The 16,139-nt window shown below is 32.5% G+C and overlaps 3 protein-coding genes and 2 long non-coding RNA genes across 9 annotated transcripts in view; 1 reads left to right on the forward strand and 4 right to left on the reverse strand.

The window, feature by feature from the left end:
• Positions 1 to 2,692: 2,692 nt before the first annotated feature.
• Positions 2,693 to 5,812, reverse strand: LOC106126219 (uncharacterized). Its single transcript, XM_013323706.1, has 3 exons — positions 5,732 to 5,812; positions 4,219 to 4,310; positions 2,693 to 3,078 (listed from the first exon to the last, which is right to left on the reverse strand). The coding sequence occupies exons 1-3, from the start codon at positions 5,756 to 5,758 to the stop codon at positions 2,859 to 2,861; spliced, it is 339 nt and encodes a 112-aa protein (XP_013179160.1). The 5' UTR covers positions 5,759 to 5,812; the 3' UTR covers positions 2,693 to 2,858.
• Positions 5,813 to 8,851: 3,039 nt separating this feature from the next.
• Positions 8,852 to 10,703, reverse strand: LOC106126205 (uncharacterized). The gene is made up of 3 exons (XR_001228323.1): positions 10,521 to 10,703; positions 9,731 to 9,832; positions 8,852 to 8,969 (listed from the first exon to the last, which is right to left on the reverse strand). It is a non-coding gene; the product is annotated as an uncharacterized LOC106126205 (long non-coding RNA).
• A 79-nt stretch (positions 10,704 to 10,782) lies between these two features.
• LOC106126194 (uncharacterized) lies at positions 10,783 to 11,992 on the reverse strand. The gene is made up of 3 exons (XR_001228320.1): positions 11,609 to 11,992; positions 11,141 to 11,224; positions 10,783 to 10,897 (listed from the first exon to the last, which is right to left on the reverse strand). It is a non-coding gene; the product is annotated as an uncharacterized LOC106126194 (long non-coding RNA).
• A 349-nt stretch (positions 11,993 to 12,341) lies between these two features.
• Positions 12,342 to 15,613, forward strand: LOC106126305 (peptidoglycan-recognition protein SB2). Of its 2 annotated transcripts, none has more exons than XM_013323882.1 (5): positions 12,342 to 12,609; positions 14,099 to 14,183; positions 14,697 to 14,884; positions 15,016 to 15,148; positions 15,273 to 15,613. In XM_013323882.1, exons 2-5 carry the CDS (start codon positions 14,102 to 14,104, stop codon positions 15,467 to 15,469), a joined length of 600 nt encoding a protein of 199 aa, XP_013179336.1. In that variant the 5' UTR covers positions 12,342 to 12,609; positions 14,099 to 14,101; the 3' UTR covers positions 15,470 to 15,613. The 2 variants fall into 2 exon arrangements, with proteins under 2 accessions (XP_013179336.1, XP_013179335.1); XM_013323881.1 differs by having other exon boundaries at positions 12,343 to 12,609; positions 14,099 to 14,299.
• Positions 15,614 to 15,641: 28 nt separating this feature from the next.
• The window catches only part of LOC106126306 (uncharacterized), a 4,252-nt gene continuing 3,754 nt past the window's right edge, over positions 15,642 to 16,139 (reverse strand). For 2 of the 4 annotated variants that reach the window (XM_013323883.1, XM_013323885.1), the window contains exon 2: positions 15,712 to 16,123. In XM_013323883.1, the coding sequence (XP_013179337.1) occupies positions 16,056 to 16,123 (68 nt within the window). In that variant the 3' untranslated portion in view covers positions 15,712 to 16,055. The other 2 variants (XM_013323886.1, XM_013323884.1) reach the window with 2 other exon arrangements.

Genomic DNA, 16,139 nt, shown 5'->3' on the forward strand with positions numbered 1-16,139 from the left:
TTACTTGTTTTACTTCGAACAATTTTTATTATATATTTTAGCTGGAATTTTAAATTAGGTTTATATTTTTTATATTTCGTTACTTATACAATAATATCGCGATATTTTTTAATCATAATTTTATGAATTACATTGGGACAGTATGCATAGCTGAGCGTAATCTTTGAGCGAATTTTTTAAAGATTTCTTTTTTCTAATAAAATGTCCGAACTCTACAAGGCCCTTCGTACACAAAGCTTCGTGAATTTTCGAAACCTGGCAACTTTTGTCGCTAGCATATACAAGTCGCTGATGTTTTGTCCTTCTATGTCAAGATTATCGTGAGAAAAGTCGCCGCGATTTTCTTGGTAGCGGAACATGTCTTCAGATAACATCTAACATAGTCGCTATACATCTAAGAATTGATGAACAGAAAATTTGCATCGATGATTCTACGATGGTGTGCAGTATTAGTATCGAAGATTTAAGTATCGTTGTGTAAGAAGAGCTTTAGTCTTAAATGTTTTCCTAGAAGTGTTTTTTAGATTCATCGTACGATACGTAATTGTATCATAAGTAATTATATTAATTAATGTTACCCTTAACCCTTTTATCTATTCCTTGTTGTCTTCGTCTTTTAAGCAAGCTTCCAAGAAGCTTTCTTTTTCTCACTTACGAGTTGGGAGTGGTTACCTTACACTGAGACCCTTGCTATCCAGCGTAATTCGTTATAATTTTTTTAGTATTGTTTATTGCAAGTTTATTTACAAACTGGCTGTCGCCCGCGACTCTGTCCACGCGGAATTAAAAAAAACTTAATAAGTCCCCTATGTTCTTCCAGACTATGTTCTAAATCTATGTCAAATTTCAGCAACATCCATTCAGCCGTTCCGGAGATACCTTCAAACAAACATCCATCCATCCATCTATCTAAACATTCGCATTTTTTAATATTAGTAAGATTAGTCTTCTATTTTATATTTAAAAAAAAACAATTGCTGTTCGTTAGTCTTGCTAAAACTCGAAAACGGCTGATCTTATCGTGGTCTTGAAATGTTCGTGGAGATCTAAGGAAGGTACAAAAGGTGAGAAAAATCAAATGATTGTCGGGAACTAGTTAAGTTTTCTTTCATTCCACGCGGACGGAGTCGCAAGCGACAGCTAGTTTATTTATAATTAATTTAGTTTAAGTAAGAAGGAAAAGTAATACTAGAGGTAAGGTAAGAATACGTATGATGGTACTTTAATCGCCTTGTCATTATAAATATAGATACATAAATTGCTTTCCACACATTAATATTCTGTGAGGGCGGAGTTCAAAGTCGAACTTGGTAGGTTACTGTTGTTGTTCGCTCTACTGCTATTAAGTTCTTGAAATATTTATAAGAATGCCGTTTTAAACAATAATTAAAAGAAGCATATTGACATGACAAAATGTCACTACAAATTACTTGATTGTGAAAAAATGAGAGAGTGCCAATGGTTTTTTAATATTGCCCAAGGATTCATGCTAAAAAATTGTTTCTTTACCTCTCTCTGTAAAAATTATATGTTTTTTAACGTTTTGTTAGTGCGAACTCACGTCAACATGGACAATAGTTAGGTCAGACAACTAGGACATTGCAATGTAGCCCTGTCATAATAGTCCTTTTAAGTTATTATTCATGTGTCCTGGAAAAGCTGTTATCGTTACACTGGTAGGTAACTCATTTGATCGATCCAACACCATTATGGAATGTTACCTAGTACTCTTGGCTATGAAACCTATAGGCTTTTCAATTTCTCCAGTTTAAAGTTTGAGCTTAGTGTAGTATTAAATATTATTTAGAATTACAAACAAAAATTGTTAAAAGTTATTTTGAAAACATTGCTACAGGTATATCGTCAGGCGCTAAATAATCCTCATAGTCCATCGTAAGATGAGAAAGAATTAACTGTCAGGAACATCAATACGTTTATCCAGTGCACGTTGTAATATAAAACTCAAACTTTATAGTTGGTTGCGAGCATGTTTGCGCGCAGGAGGACCACAGAGCCTTTATAAAAATAAAGTTACATAATCACACAAATCATCTTTATTTCTAATACTACAATTGAATAATTAAATATGATTACACTCAAGCATAAGTATTCGAAAATACAATTCGCTAAAACAAAACATACAAAGCAATTGCGCGCAGCAAGATTTACAGACTAGAATAATTCGCTGAAATGAATATTAATAAGGTTTTCAATTAACACCCACCCGATGCAATAAGTTTAAATAATAAACATAAGTTTCATTTTACGTGATATTTAGTGCTAGTTTCAGTAAAATAACAACTCAACAGTAAGTAAACAAGAATTTGTTTTCTTAGTTCTAATTAGCAGAAGTTATAAAGACAAAGACTAAAATCATTTTGTGCATACTGTTAAAACAATACCTAAACTTATACATTTTTAAAATTAAATATATATACTTAATCTGAGTTTAATTTATAAATAATTCTTGGATATTAGACGACAAAAAGTTTTGAATCATAAAACATATATGTAGTATAATTAAAATATCAAATTAAAATAAGCGCGCAATTATTTATTCTATCAAAACATTTATTAGAAATTACAGCAAATGACTAGACAAAGCGAATATCAAATTGTATTCATCTATAACGGCCGTAATGAATATTCGATCTCCGAGATCGATCCGAAAATGGTTTTAATTACTTCGTATAGAACGATATCAACTTCAAAAAGATTTTTCAATCAGTAATGCGATAGATTATTTCGGAACCGAATGAATAAAAAATGCACTAATGATGCATAACCAAATATGCTTCCAGACCGAATATTGATTTCGACCGTATGTAGACCAACAATTATAAAAGAGCTTGAAATATTTATACTTTGACAACAAAGTGTCCGCGTACATTTTTAAGCCACGCCGGTGGTTTTGCGCGCACGGTGACCCATTCCTCAGTTTTCTTTTGGATCCAAATGCGCTTCCAAGTCGGCACCTGGATATTCCTGTTGCGCCAAATCTTTATCCATTTGGGGATCCAGACATAGTTGTCCCTCCAGTACCCTTGGTACAAGTAGTGTTCGAGGCTCTCACGTTCCCTAAGAAATAAATCAATTAGTAAACGCATTATATCTATATGTTTCCGCTACCGACTTGCACAAACATAGCATCATATCTCGTTCTCTCTATGTGCATTTTTAGCGGACTTCAAAAAGAAGGAGGTTATCAATTCGTCTGTATGTTTTTATGTGTGTTACCGCTTAACTCCTTTTCTGGTGCTCCGATTTTGATTTTTTTTATCGAAAGGTTTTGCGTGGGTCCCATTTTTTTATTAATTTTTAAAATGACTAGAAGTTTAGTAGATTTTGAGTTTAAGTTCAATATGCGTTACGAAAATTAAGGAGTTTTTTGCTTTCTTCACTTACGGAGGCTAAACTATAGGACCTACGTAAAAATGATGTATCAACGAATTGTAGCTCTTTAAATTTGCCAAATAAAAGTCCGCGATAGCGTATATCTATCTACTATGGTGTTTTTCACAATTACCCTTTTTTTCTGGAAAATCATCAATTAAATTCATGCGCTACTTCCGACGAAATTATTCGAATTCGGTATTAACTCTTACGTAGGTCAAACTATATAACCTACATAAAAATATTGTATGAAGGAATTGTAGATCCCTTAATTTGCTACATAAATGTCTTTGATAGCATTTACCTATCACCAATGGATGTCTCAGAATTACCATGCTATTCTAAAGGTACATTGATTAAAATGCATACGAATTACCGTGTCTTAAACTTACGGCGTTATTATATTATATCCGGTATGAATCATTATCCAAACAAATATATTTACCGACTAGAGTATAAAGTTTAGATTATATTAGCCTTTTGAACTTTATAATTCTGACCAATAGCTTAGAAGATATCCAACGATTAAGAACTACGCGCATCTGAAACATCAATCAAAATGCATACGAATTACCGTGTCTTAAGCTTACGTAGCTATCATATTTTACTCCGTATCAATCCAAATAACTATGTTTGAAGGCTAGAACATTAAGTTTACCGACACCGACTACGAAATAACAATAATTATAAAGTATATACATATTTCAAGAAAAAAAAAAAGAAATTTATTGCTTTGGGAGGTGCTTGTTCATGACATTATTTTGTTACTTTTGATGAATTTTATTTAAGAATGTTTTTTTTTGTTAATTATAAATAATGTCTTACTTTTTATCTTTGATGTCGCTGAGCTTGATGGAGCGCTGTACCGGGTCACACATGTAAGCAAAGCTGAACACCGTCAACATTCCAAGAAGAAACTGTAAATAAATAGAATAAATTAATCAATATGAAAATATAATTTGTCTCCCATCGTTTGAAAATAATAAAGAACACTTAATAGAAGAGAAGATTTAATCAAACTAACATTATAAATACGAATATTTAGATGGATGAAAGGATGGATAGATGGATGTTTGATAAAAGATATCTCCAAAACGGCTCAGATCTCGATTAAATCCGGTATAAATATAGAGTATACTCTGAAAGAACTCGTAGGCTACTAATTAATTTTTTTTAATACCGCGCGGACGGAGTCATGGGCGTCAGTTAGTATATAAAAAAATCAATTGATGAATTTAATTAAATAAAATATGACTTAATGACGTCAAAAATCAAATCTATATCAATATCGGCTGTTCGAACACTAGCTTAATTATACGTTACCATTCTGACATTGAAACTGTGTATAACAGTTTATTATTAAAATAATTACACGTACAACTAAAGATAAAAGCTTTTATTAATTAAATATACAAAAATTACAAACTAACTAGCGTTCGCGCGCGACTTCGTTAGCAAAGAATAAAGTATTTATACTAAATTATTTCCGCAAATATCAGCTACATTCCATTAAAAGTTGTGTCAAAATCTGTTTAGCTGTTTCGAAGATTATCCTGAACAAACGTTTGCGGACAGACAGACAAAAAATTTAGAAATTTTATTTCCCTTATAAGAGTCAAATTAGGAAATTACGTTTTTTTTTACTATATTACAAACAGACATATCTATTTTATTAATTGTATAATGATGTTTCTTACGATATGCCTTTGAAAATTGACATTGATAATGAAATGAAATATAAAAACAATTCTTACGAACCAATCGATGTAATAAAATATGCAGTAAGTATTGCTATTAGGTACATTTTCCACGAACACTGCTGTTTAGACAGAAATGGTAAAGTTCCTTGCACAAGGCATTTGAACACTTACACATAGAAACTAAATTAACAAATAAAATAATTATTATTTTGTGTATAAAAAAAAACATAAAACTGCTAATCCAACAAGTTACATTTTATTTATTTTTTTGGCAACAAAATGATTAATAATAAATATTTAAACTTTCGTTCGCCGCGAACAAACTTTATAAATAATTGAAATCAACTTGAATTCAATACGAATTTTATCTACGGAATTAAAAGATAAAAGAAAACTGGTTAATTTACGAGATTCGTCTTCTAAATCCTTTAAATAATGTTCCATTAACTACCAAAAAAAATATATGAAGTAAAAATCTTGATAGAAATTATATCCAATCAAGTTTCACTTTAAAAAATAAAATTATATCGTATAAAATATGAATAAAAAAAATAAAAAATGAAAAATAATTAATGAAATAATGAATAAAAAATAAAATTAATTTCTGCGAGCAAAAATTAATAATGAAATATACTAACCAAGAAGGTCCTGTACATTTTAAACATTTCGACTGCTTAATATCTCAAATGGTTTAATCAGCTGGTCCTCTCCTGCGACAGGAAAAACTGTAACTGAGGTACGACAACACTTCGTATGCCCTTTTATAGTAGTTTTCCGATCGCTGCCAGGGCTTCTTAACTTTATTTCTGTACACTGCACGTAGGCAAAGTGTTGCGCCGTTTAATTTTCCATTTAAAATTTTCCCCTATTACATTTCACATAAGGTTTAATTTAATTTCTTCTATGATTATTTCGAAACATAAAGACGTAGAATTGTTTTGCAATTCTAAATTTTAACAGTAGCTTAGGACCACCATACACGAGCTTTTTCTAAAAGAAAAAAAATGCTCGGTGAATTCGAAAACATATTAAATGGTAGTAAAGGTGGTCATGCATATGTCTGAAGAATTTAAAAAATCCTGTAGATACTTAATTATCGAAATCTACAACAAATTTGGATGTAAGTTTGAGAGACAACGGGAACGCAGGGCAATCACATTATGTACTAAGGGCGCCGCGCCGGGGCGGTTGGGGGTGTTGTTTCAGTTGCATCTTGTCTTTAATCAAAGCATCCAATTATCTTAAAGCTACGTGTTAGAACGTAACTCGCAGCTACGTTTATTTTTAAATATTATTAACTGTGCCCGCGACTTTGTTCGCGGGAAATACTGTCTTTGGGTAGCACTTTAATTATTTAGGCTACTTATTTTACTAACACTTATATGTAGTATCTAATACCTCACATATTCTAAAACAGACTTTCATCCCCTATTGTTATTTAGCACCCTTGTGGGTAACATTTAAAAAAAATTTAATGTTATATTTATTTACATCAAATTAACTGCCAAGGATTTTCAAGCTTCCAACTGTAAAATCGACGATACAAAAAAATATTCAAACTTACAACTTTAGGATTATAAAAAAACACAAAGGAAACATTTTTTATGATTGCTAATTTATATATTTTATAACATAACAAGCTTTCGCCCGCGACTCCGTCTGCGCAGATAAAAAAAAAAACTTAGTAGCATATGTGTTCCTACAAACTATATTCTACGTCTATAATCCAAAGTTCAACGAGATCCATGCAGCCGTTCTGAAGATATCTTGTAACAAACATGCATCCATCCAAACATTAGAATTAATAATATTAGTAAGATTAAGTTCATGAACAAGAGTAGTCGTATATTAGAATTATCATATGTATGATTTAATGTTAATTTATTACAGGTTATATTTTTGTAGGAATTAAGAGAAATAAAAGCTTTGTCTATGGTTTCCACTGCATTGTAGAAGTGGCAAATAATAATTAGGATGTTTATAGTTCGTACTTAGAATTCGCTTAAACTTATCATAAGAGTTTATAATCTATAGTCATATGCTTTGCTTGAGCTAAGCTCGTGTCTAGCAAATGCGAAGTCATTAAATCTTATCAAAAACCTTCATGTTTCTCGACTACTTTTTAAAATAAGGTGTCAAATGTGTACGCGGTCACATAAATTCGCCGAAATAGCGAAACGATCACCACCCATAAATACACAGTGAATTGCAAATGCGTTGCTACCTTTATTCATTTGTCTTAAAATTAGGTGACATTTTATATAAAGCAATATATAATGTGTTAATTAAAATGTTGTATTTGGAGAGATTTTAATTTCCAAATTAAAAACATATTACAGATTTTTTAAACACTTCTTTCAATGTTAGCACGAGGCGGTGGGTGACCGCCTACACCGACCAATTCGTCTACGCGACGCATACATAGATTATAGATTCAAATATTATATGTACTGTAATAACATATAACTAACCTGAAATTAAAGACGTCTATGATACATAACTTACATATAACAAACGAAACGCGTTTGAAGGTATTATATACTTATGAATGTATATAGATATTACAAATATATGGTAGTTAAATACATATAGCCGGGATTTATTCATCGTTTTTATTTTTAAACATACTCATATATGGATGTAGCCAAAAATATTTCATAAACCAGTTAGTTTCAGGTTAGCTTTATGTTCTCAATACTGTATATACATAATGTAACAACTACGTCAAAAAACCAACGTGCAGAGTTTCGAAGTCACATTTAAGTACACATGACCTTTAAGTTTTTCCTCTTTACGGCTTCTCTCAGTCAAAATAATTTCTAGAAATGTTGCAAAACAAAATTTGAAACTTCTTAAAGTTTTGTAAGAATTCCCAACCAGATGACGCCGAGAAACCATGTAAAGTCGTAAAAACAAAAATCAAGTAAACATTCCTTTCGCAATTTTATACATAAAGAGGTAGGTCGCAATGGAAAGATTTAGAATTTTTAATCTCTCATTTCTATAGCAAAGAAATTTATGGCTTCCTGGTATAACAAGGGAATAACTTTTGGGTTGGGAAAGGAGTTTTAATTAGTTTTCAGTTCTTTTTAAGTAGTATATACTTAGAGGCATGCGTAGGAGATTAATTCAATGAAATCCCAGTATTATGATTAAGAAATTTATTCAAACAATTGCAACTTGAAATATATATTTTCTTACTTACATACAAAGATATATAAAAATTCTTTACTTCATCACAAATTTTAACATTTTTTTTTATATCATAAGGTGGCAAACCAGCGAGCCAAAATCGCTGAAATAGCGAAGTGACAGTTGCCCACAGACATACGCAATTGCATATGCGTTGCCTAACTTTAATCGACGGAGGAGAGGATGCACAGAAAGAAAATATTTTCTCTTTCCATGCATCCTCTCATCCGGAAAGTCCACTTCCACTTCCCATCCTTTCCTTATAAGAAAAAGTGTGGGAAGGGAAAGAGGACAAAATTAGGCCTCCGGGACGCACACTCATCAGACGAAACGCGGAATTACCTCCACTTGACGCCTGTCTTCTAAACATTCTTGACTTGATTACAAACGATATGGACGATACATAACATTAACAATATAAAGTGTAGAAAGTAGTTTCATGATACATAATTATGATGAAACTTTGACGTTCATAATATCCTTCAACAGCATTCAAAGGGTTAACATGTTTAACTGAACAGTGTAACTGGGATAATACAGAAAATAAATATTTTTTCTTTGTCATTGTTTACATATTTTTATATGACTCGACATAGTTTTACGAGATTAATCAACTTTTAATAACTGCAGGCGCCACGTACTCGGTGACGATCCATTAATGACAGGAACACCGGTAATCAGATCCTGGAAAAAATAAGAAAAGTGTTTAACATGAAAGAGGAATGTGTAAAATTTGTTCACGAAAATAAAGGACAGAGAAGTGATAGCGAGATGGAGACGGAGCTGAGCCACATAAAGGAGTTGCTAAAAAGGCCTCAGAAGACCTAAAGGTGGAAGAGTGGAAACCTCGGTTGTCTTAGTGGATGTCCTGTCCTTTAATGGCGACGAGAACACCATCAACGAAATTAAATCGTAGTCCAGTCCCCCCCTTGTTCAAAGCTTGGGTCCGATGCTTTGGTCCGACTCTTTTGCTATGAACACACCAATCGAGTTTGAATTACGGAAGCCAAGGACGGAGCAAAATTCCAAGCTACCGCTTACTACAAGTTCTTGCGTAGTTTTCCACCGCTTGAACGACTGCTGAGGAGGATAGTTCTGGATAGTGGTATCTGCCCCGTTACCTACGACCCGCTACCGATTCGAAGCGGGGACCTGCAGATTTCAAGTCAAGTGCCTAAACCCCTGAGCTACCGACGCTCGCGCTGGCGTGATATTGGGTGGCAATCTGACTGCGCGGAACTTAGTTGGGTGTTAATTCCAATTCCGAGTACGCCCTCGAGACGATAGCAAGAGTAACATAGAAAGGTATATAAAGAGAAAAAAGTCAGATTATACTGGGTAAAGCGAGGGATGAAAGGGAACGAGAGGGCGGATCGACAAGCAAAACACTATTTAAAGAAGCAATACCTTACATAAGTTGAATGGGCATAGCGTTTTCCTCTTACCTGAATGGGTTTCTGCACGAGGTAACTGCTATCCAGGGGCGCAGCCTTCCGTACCACACATTATTAAAGAGTGCCCGGTTTTTGTTGAGCCAAAAACCGCTGCTGAAATGAAAATAAAAAACAAAATTAAAAAAAGAGTTGTTAGTAGTATTAGTTATAAGAGCAGTTGATTAAACAGTTTGACTTTTTTTTCTATTTTAAAATTATTTAAAAATTTTATTTATGTATAATATTTAAAATAGAAATTAAAAATATTTGTATCTTTTAATGTATTTTTAACCAACTTCAAAAAAGGAGGAGGTTCTCAATTCGTCTGTATGTTTTTTTTTATAATTAGATTCATAAAAAATGTTTTATTACATTTAAGGGTTTTAAATTTTTTAATTATATTAATAAAGAAATAAAGAAACACCCTCACAGGGTCAATAAATCAACCAAATCAACAATTAAATGTAAACACTAATCTGTATAACTGGATAGGCAATGGCTTGTGAATGACCGCTTTTGTTTCGTTCTAATTTCTATTATTTCTTTGTATCCAAACCATAGCTACAAATGACTACCCTTTGCACCAAAATGGAGCAATAAGCAAAATATACTTTGTCTTATAGCCAGTCTTATAAAGGTCAGTGGGTCTATGGCCTAGTCTTAACTTAGGGTAGGCTCCGAGCCGCTCGGTGGAGACGTATAGTGGTGGTCAAATGCTAGATTGTTCCTTAGTAAAAAACTACAGATGTATCCTGGATTGTGTTAGTCTAATTTAAAATGAGCTATAGTCAATTTTGATTACCTATATTTTGTAGAATAGTATTAATATTATATATATTTTGCCACATTTTGAATGTTCTTCCAGCCCACACTTGAGATCGCCAATATTTTATGTAACTTCTATTTCAAATTAATCCATGATTTAACTGTGATATACGCTAGTCAAACTCTGAGTTCTTATCTTATATATAAAATTCTTGTGTCACAATTTTCTTACCCATACTCCTCCGAAACGGCTTGACTGATTCTCATGAAATTTTGTGAGCATATTGAGTAGGTCTGAGAATCGTCTAACATCTATGTTTAATCCCGCGCGGACGGAGTCGCGGGCGACAGTTAGTAATAATATAATGTTCTCTCCATGTCTCTTCATACTTTTCATAGAAATCGTTCGATTGCCTGAAATTGATACAATTGGTGACTTAATAAAAATTATATGCATTTTTTTAAATAAAATTCATTAATTCTCTTTTTAAATATTTTCTAGTGTGTCATAACTTAAGTATATTTTCGAATAAAAATGCAATATGAATGTATGAATGATGAATATGAATGCCAACTTCAAAGTCTCTATGGGACCAAATAAATTTGTAGGTTTATAGATCACATTTGGCATTTGATATGTTTATAAAATAGAATTACCATTCTTGCCTAGAGTTCTTCAATTAGCATCAAAGAATGGTGTAACTGATGAATTCTTGTTAAACAGGATACTGTAACATAGCCCTGAAATTTTAAATAGCATAGTATTGAGTATTACATATTATTTACATAGCATTTAGAGTATATTGGATTAATGTTTGCTTATTGGTCGATATTCAAAATACCTGTCAGCCGCGACTCTGTCCATGCAGAATAAAAAAAAGACTTAATAAGTAGCCTATGTGTTGTTTTAGATAGTGATCCATTGAGACATTCTGGAGATACTTTCAAACAAACATCCATCCATCTATCTAAACATTCTCGTTTATAATATTAGTAAGATAAAAATAACATAATCCGATTCTTCTTCATGTTAACCTTAACAGTATAATTTTCTCATACATCTGTTTGCACAATTGCCTTGATAAGATGTCCAAAAAGAGGTTCATGTTTTGAAATGTAGATTACCTTATGAAGGTTAAGCATATCAATTATAGGACGGTTGGTTTTGTCTTTTACTTTTGGATTCTAGTATGTTATATGAGTTATGACAGTTACAAACAGGTCACAATAATTTTTATACTTATTATTTGTGCCAGAAACTACTCGTGGCATCTCAGCAACCTCAGGAAAACATAAGGCTACATAAGGACTCGTAGAAAGCCTAAGCTCAACAAATTAATTCTTTAATGGTTAATATTACTAGATTGAAAGTAACCCGAGATCTTAGATCTCTTTGCTGTAGACTGCTTAGTCTCTAGAATTAGTACCATCATATTGAATACAACTTAATGTTTAGAATTAAACGAAAGAAAAAATAACAAAAAGATATTGTAAATTAAAAAAATTAAAAAACAAACAAAACAATAACAAATATGACGTTGACAGTTGACAACGTCAAAAAGTTGTTGTTTTTAGGAAAGGGAACTAAGCCATACAGCCTTGTCTTTTTTATTTTTCAAAATGACAAATCATGTAATCTTTGAAATTTTAAAAACTTTAAAGATTTTAAAAATAAAACCTCAATGTGGATATGTAAATTAATAGAGACAGAATAATATTTTAAAAACAATTTTTTAATTGATACTTCAGCAGAAAACATATTGTCTTTTTTACTCTTTGTTTTGCTGTATTTTGTTATCTGTTCAGCGAGCGGCATAGAGTAGGCAATTTAAATGACATCGAACAAAGAGATGTCCTATTTTATAATCTGTAGTTCGTCCCGCCCTGGTATTGATTTTCAGATTGTTATATACTTTTGTTATATACTATTCCCATTTACCCCACACCTATAGTATTCGCATATAGACGTTGATAAAATCTTTCTTTCCTCCTTGGCTTTCGTCGAGACAACACATGCTGTCAACGCCCAACAGTAAAAATCTTTTGTGTGAATAGTAATGTTATCCAGAGAGGTCTATGCTGTTTGGTGCCCCGACTAACAATGCAACCACTTATATCTCCAGTGGGTAAGTAATTTTTCCTTATTAAGTTCTGTAAAATACTTTGTGAATATTGATTTTTTGTTTGGTAGTGTGGAATCGATTGATCTGATCTGCATTGATCCTATTTACACATTTACATTAAAACATTCTACTGAGTCATTGAAATGAGAATGCAGTTTTTTCTTATTGGCTAACACCTTAGTGTTCGTTTGTTTTATTCCTATTTTTACAAGAAGTAGCTATTTGACTTAGAATTAGTCATAAATCCAAGTTCCTCAAATATTCTGCAACTCTTTATGTTTCGAATATTATCCAATCACAACTTAGTTATCTTTTTGAACAATACAGCCATTCAAAATGTGCAGTGAGCCATCTTGAAACATTTCAATTGGACAGAATTTCTTTGAAGAATCAAATATACATGCTAGCTTAGAGAAGAGAGTACACCTTCTTTAAAGGCCAGTAATACATCTTCAGTTCTTCTGTTGTGGATGAAACCGGGGCATAGATTCAAATGAGTTTATACGATCTACCGCTCATTTACCCATTTCTAATACTAAAAAGATACACTCAGTTAAAAGCAAATTTAATTATTTAACTAATATGAAATTGTTTCGAGATTGAGTATGGTTTGGATTTTGAGTGGTTCCTCATATTAAATGAGGGTTGAGTCCACTTGTTTGTATTTTTACTTTACTACCCGCTCGTGTATTCACTTGTTATTGTATCCATTGTTTAAATCCGAAGTTGAAATTAAGTAAAGAGTACAATGGTAAATTCCACACATTGCGACCATTACTTTTTAGGTATTTTATGAAAATTGTGAGCTAAACTAAAGTGATATTGTAAAACAAAGATAGCTAATATTATAAAGTTATGTGAGAAACAATTATTTCAAGATTTTTGTCAACACAAGTGTCAACATATTGAGATTTGAAAAACAACATCGAAGTATTGTAACTCGCGATTTGTTTCTCTGATGGATTCTTTTGTTATAACCCTTACCGAGTATGATCAAAATGAACATTAAAGTTTAAATAAATAATTATCAATCTATCTACAGTTTTCCAATATTAAAAAAAATTATCTCTTAAAACCAGATGTGAAATGAATGGATTACTCATATTACAACAGATAATATTGCAGTTAGTACATGCTAAAAAAAAACCCAGGACAGTTGATAACAACTAGTTTAGTATAATCATTAGCTCTGACACAATGTGTAAAAAGTTACGGTGTGCAAACATATTTTACTGTTAATAGTACTATGGGGGAAATTTTACTTCAAGAATTATGTAATTATCAATTATTTAATTACCCTTGTTTGTTTGTTTCACATTATTAAGTATATTTTATTTTCTAATAGAATATAATTACAATAACAATTATCTTGAACATTACTACAATGTAAATATCATTAAGTCAATATAATCACCAATTACGGGTCGGCAAAAGCTTGCACAGGATATATGAAATGATAAGACAAATATATACAAGATCAATTTGTCTACAGATCATGAATCACGCACCAATTCTTATCGTGCGGAAGAAGAGAACAGGGGCACTGAGGCGACACCACTTCTCCAACGATTCCCGAGGTATCAAGGCAATGATAACCACTATCGCACCAGGGCTGTTGTCAGCTTGCTTCTTCTAATACTGCTATCTGGCATTGTCATTGGCACATATCTCCTGATCATCCAAAGCAGATCAGGTGAATATTTTATTAATAGATACATTATGATTCTCAAAAACACGCGTGTGAAAATTTAGTGTGATTTTTACAAGTTGTGGCGAATTTACAAAATATGCTTGCTTCTTATCTAAAACATTATATCAAAGTATGTTTCCTGTATATGTTATTTTCAATTGCAATGCATTTACAGTACTGAATATTTTTAACAGACTTTTTGGGTATATATCTGCAGTGTGGCTAATAACATTTAGGCTTGAGTTACCTTGCTCTTGCGAGTAATTTTCCTTCCTCTGTTTGAACTTATAATGAATATCTTTGCTGTAACTGCGTCATGGACTTTTCCATATTGTTAAAAATTCTTTATTCAAATACAACAATTTGTTTACACAATATTGACGATATTGTAAATTTACAGAGAATGTGCTACCTCCAATTGAAGAGCCGGAGCGTTATGTTAGCCGTCTTCAATGGGATAAGAATAAGGAAGTTAATCAGTTAAATCTTGTGCCACAGTTGAAGAAAGATACTGTCATCATTGTTCAAACGGATACAGAACAATGTGACGGTATAAAAACTTGTTCTATGCTACTGAACTCAATGCAGGTAAATATGGGGAAGATAAAATAGCTTTTTTTAGAGTTTTTACAAGGGAATTTTTAAATTTTAATGTTCATTTGACATTAAGTGAAGCATAGAAATTAATTCAATATTAAATACTAATTATTTATTTTTAGGAAAATGGAACTCTTCTGCAATATAACTTCTTGGTGTCACCCGATGGAGAGAGCTTTGAAGCACTGGGATGGCGAAGAAATTCAATCATTTTTCCCAAGTACTCTACAAATGCTTTAGTCCTGGCATTTATAGGTAAAATGTTCTTTATTTTCATTTGTTCTATGCCATACAGATAGATGCTCTTTGCTCGATGAATAGTCTTTATTTACTTTTTTGGAAAACAAGTTATAATATTATATAATTATTCTATGTACAGGTAATTACACACAAGAAGCACCATCATCTGCTCAAGTTATGCAAGCCAAAATATTTCTAGAAAACTCCATAAGTCAGGAACATTTAGATTTAAATTTCAATATAATCGGTAAAAAGACTAAAGAGTTTCCAAAATATTTGTTCATAGAGTTAAGTAAATTGCCGCAATGGAATAAACAGCTCTCCGATATGGATTGAGCTGAATTGTTATTGTGATTACATATTTGTTATGTTCTCAAGTTGTCAATGAATCTCTATATATATAAGGAGTTATTAGATTTTATTTTAAGTCATAAACGTAATATAAGAAAAAATTTAGTGAGATTAAAAATGTTATTTTTCGTTATGTTTATTTTATTTTTATATGATTTTTTTTTACTTTATTTGTGGATACATGGGCGTTACAGCAGGCTGTTGGATATGTCTGAGTGCTGTAATGTCGGAGTAGGAGAGTCTCGGTCGTTTTGTGTTGGAGTCGGCAAGTTTCTGCGCCACAGTCTGCGAGTGGCACGCGCGCGATAGGGACATATCCAAGTGCTTTGGTGAGTGGTTTGGATTCATCAATGGAATCAACCATGGACATCGCACCTGTTTGCTAGTCGCGGATACCTGGGCGATACAGCGGACCGTTGGATATGTCTGAGTGCTGTTATGTCGGAGTAGGCAAGTCTCGGTCGTTTTGTGTTGGAGTCGGCAAGTTTCTGCGCCACAGTCTGCGAGTGGCACGCGCGCGATAGGGACATATCCAAGTGCTTTGGTGAGTGGTTTGGATTCATCAATGGAATCAACCATGGACATCGCACCTGTTTGCTGGTCGTCGGTAGATGGACGATACAGCGGACCGTTGGATATGTCTGAGTGCTGTTAT

Source organism: Papilio xuthus, unplaced genomic scaffold, assembly GCF_000836235.2.
Source record: "Papilio xuthus unplaced genomic scaffold, Pxut_1.1 DF825017.1, whole genome shotgun sequence".
NCBI lineage: Eukaryota > Metazoa > Arthropoda > Insecta > Lepidoptera > Papilionidae > Papilio > Papilio xuthus.

Excerpts from the sequence above, each read along its gene's own strand:
- LOC106126219 (XM_013323706.1), bottom strand. The coding sequence starts at position 5,758 with ATGTTTAAAATGTACAGGACCTTCTTG. Across the intron at positions 4,311-5,731 it reads AAATGTACAGGACCTTCTTG|TTTCTTCTTGGAATGTTGAC; the intron begins GTTAGTATATTT and ends ATTTATTTACAG. Across the intron at positions 3,079-4,218 it reads AGCGACATCAAAGATAAAAA|GGAACGTGAGAGCCTCGAAC; the intron begins GTAAGACATTAT and ends TTTATTTCTTAG.
- LOC106126305 (XM_013323881.1), top strand. The coding sequence starts at position 12,585 with ATGCAACCACTTATATCTCCAGTGG. Across the intron at positions 14,300-14,696 it reads GATCATCCAAAGCAGATCAG|AGAATGTGCTACCTCCAATT; the intron begins GTGAATATTTTA and ends GTAAATTTACAG. Across the intron at positions 14,885-15,015 it reads TGCTACTGAACTCAATGCAG|GAAAATGGAACTCTTCTGCA; the intron begins GTAAATATGGGG and ends ATTTATTTTTAG.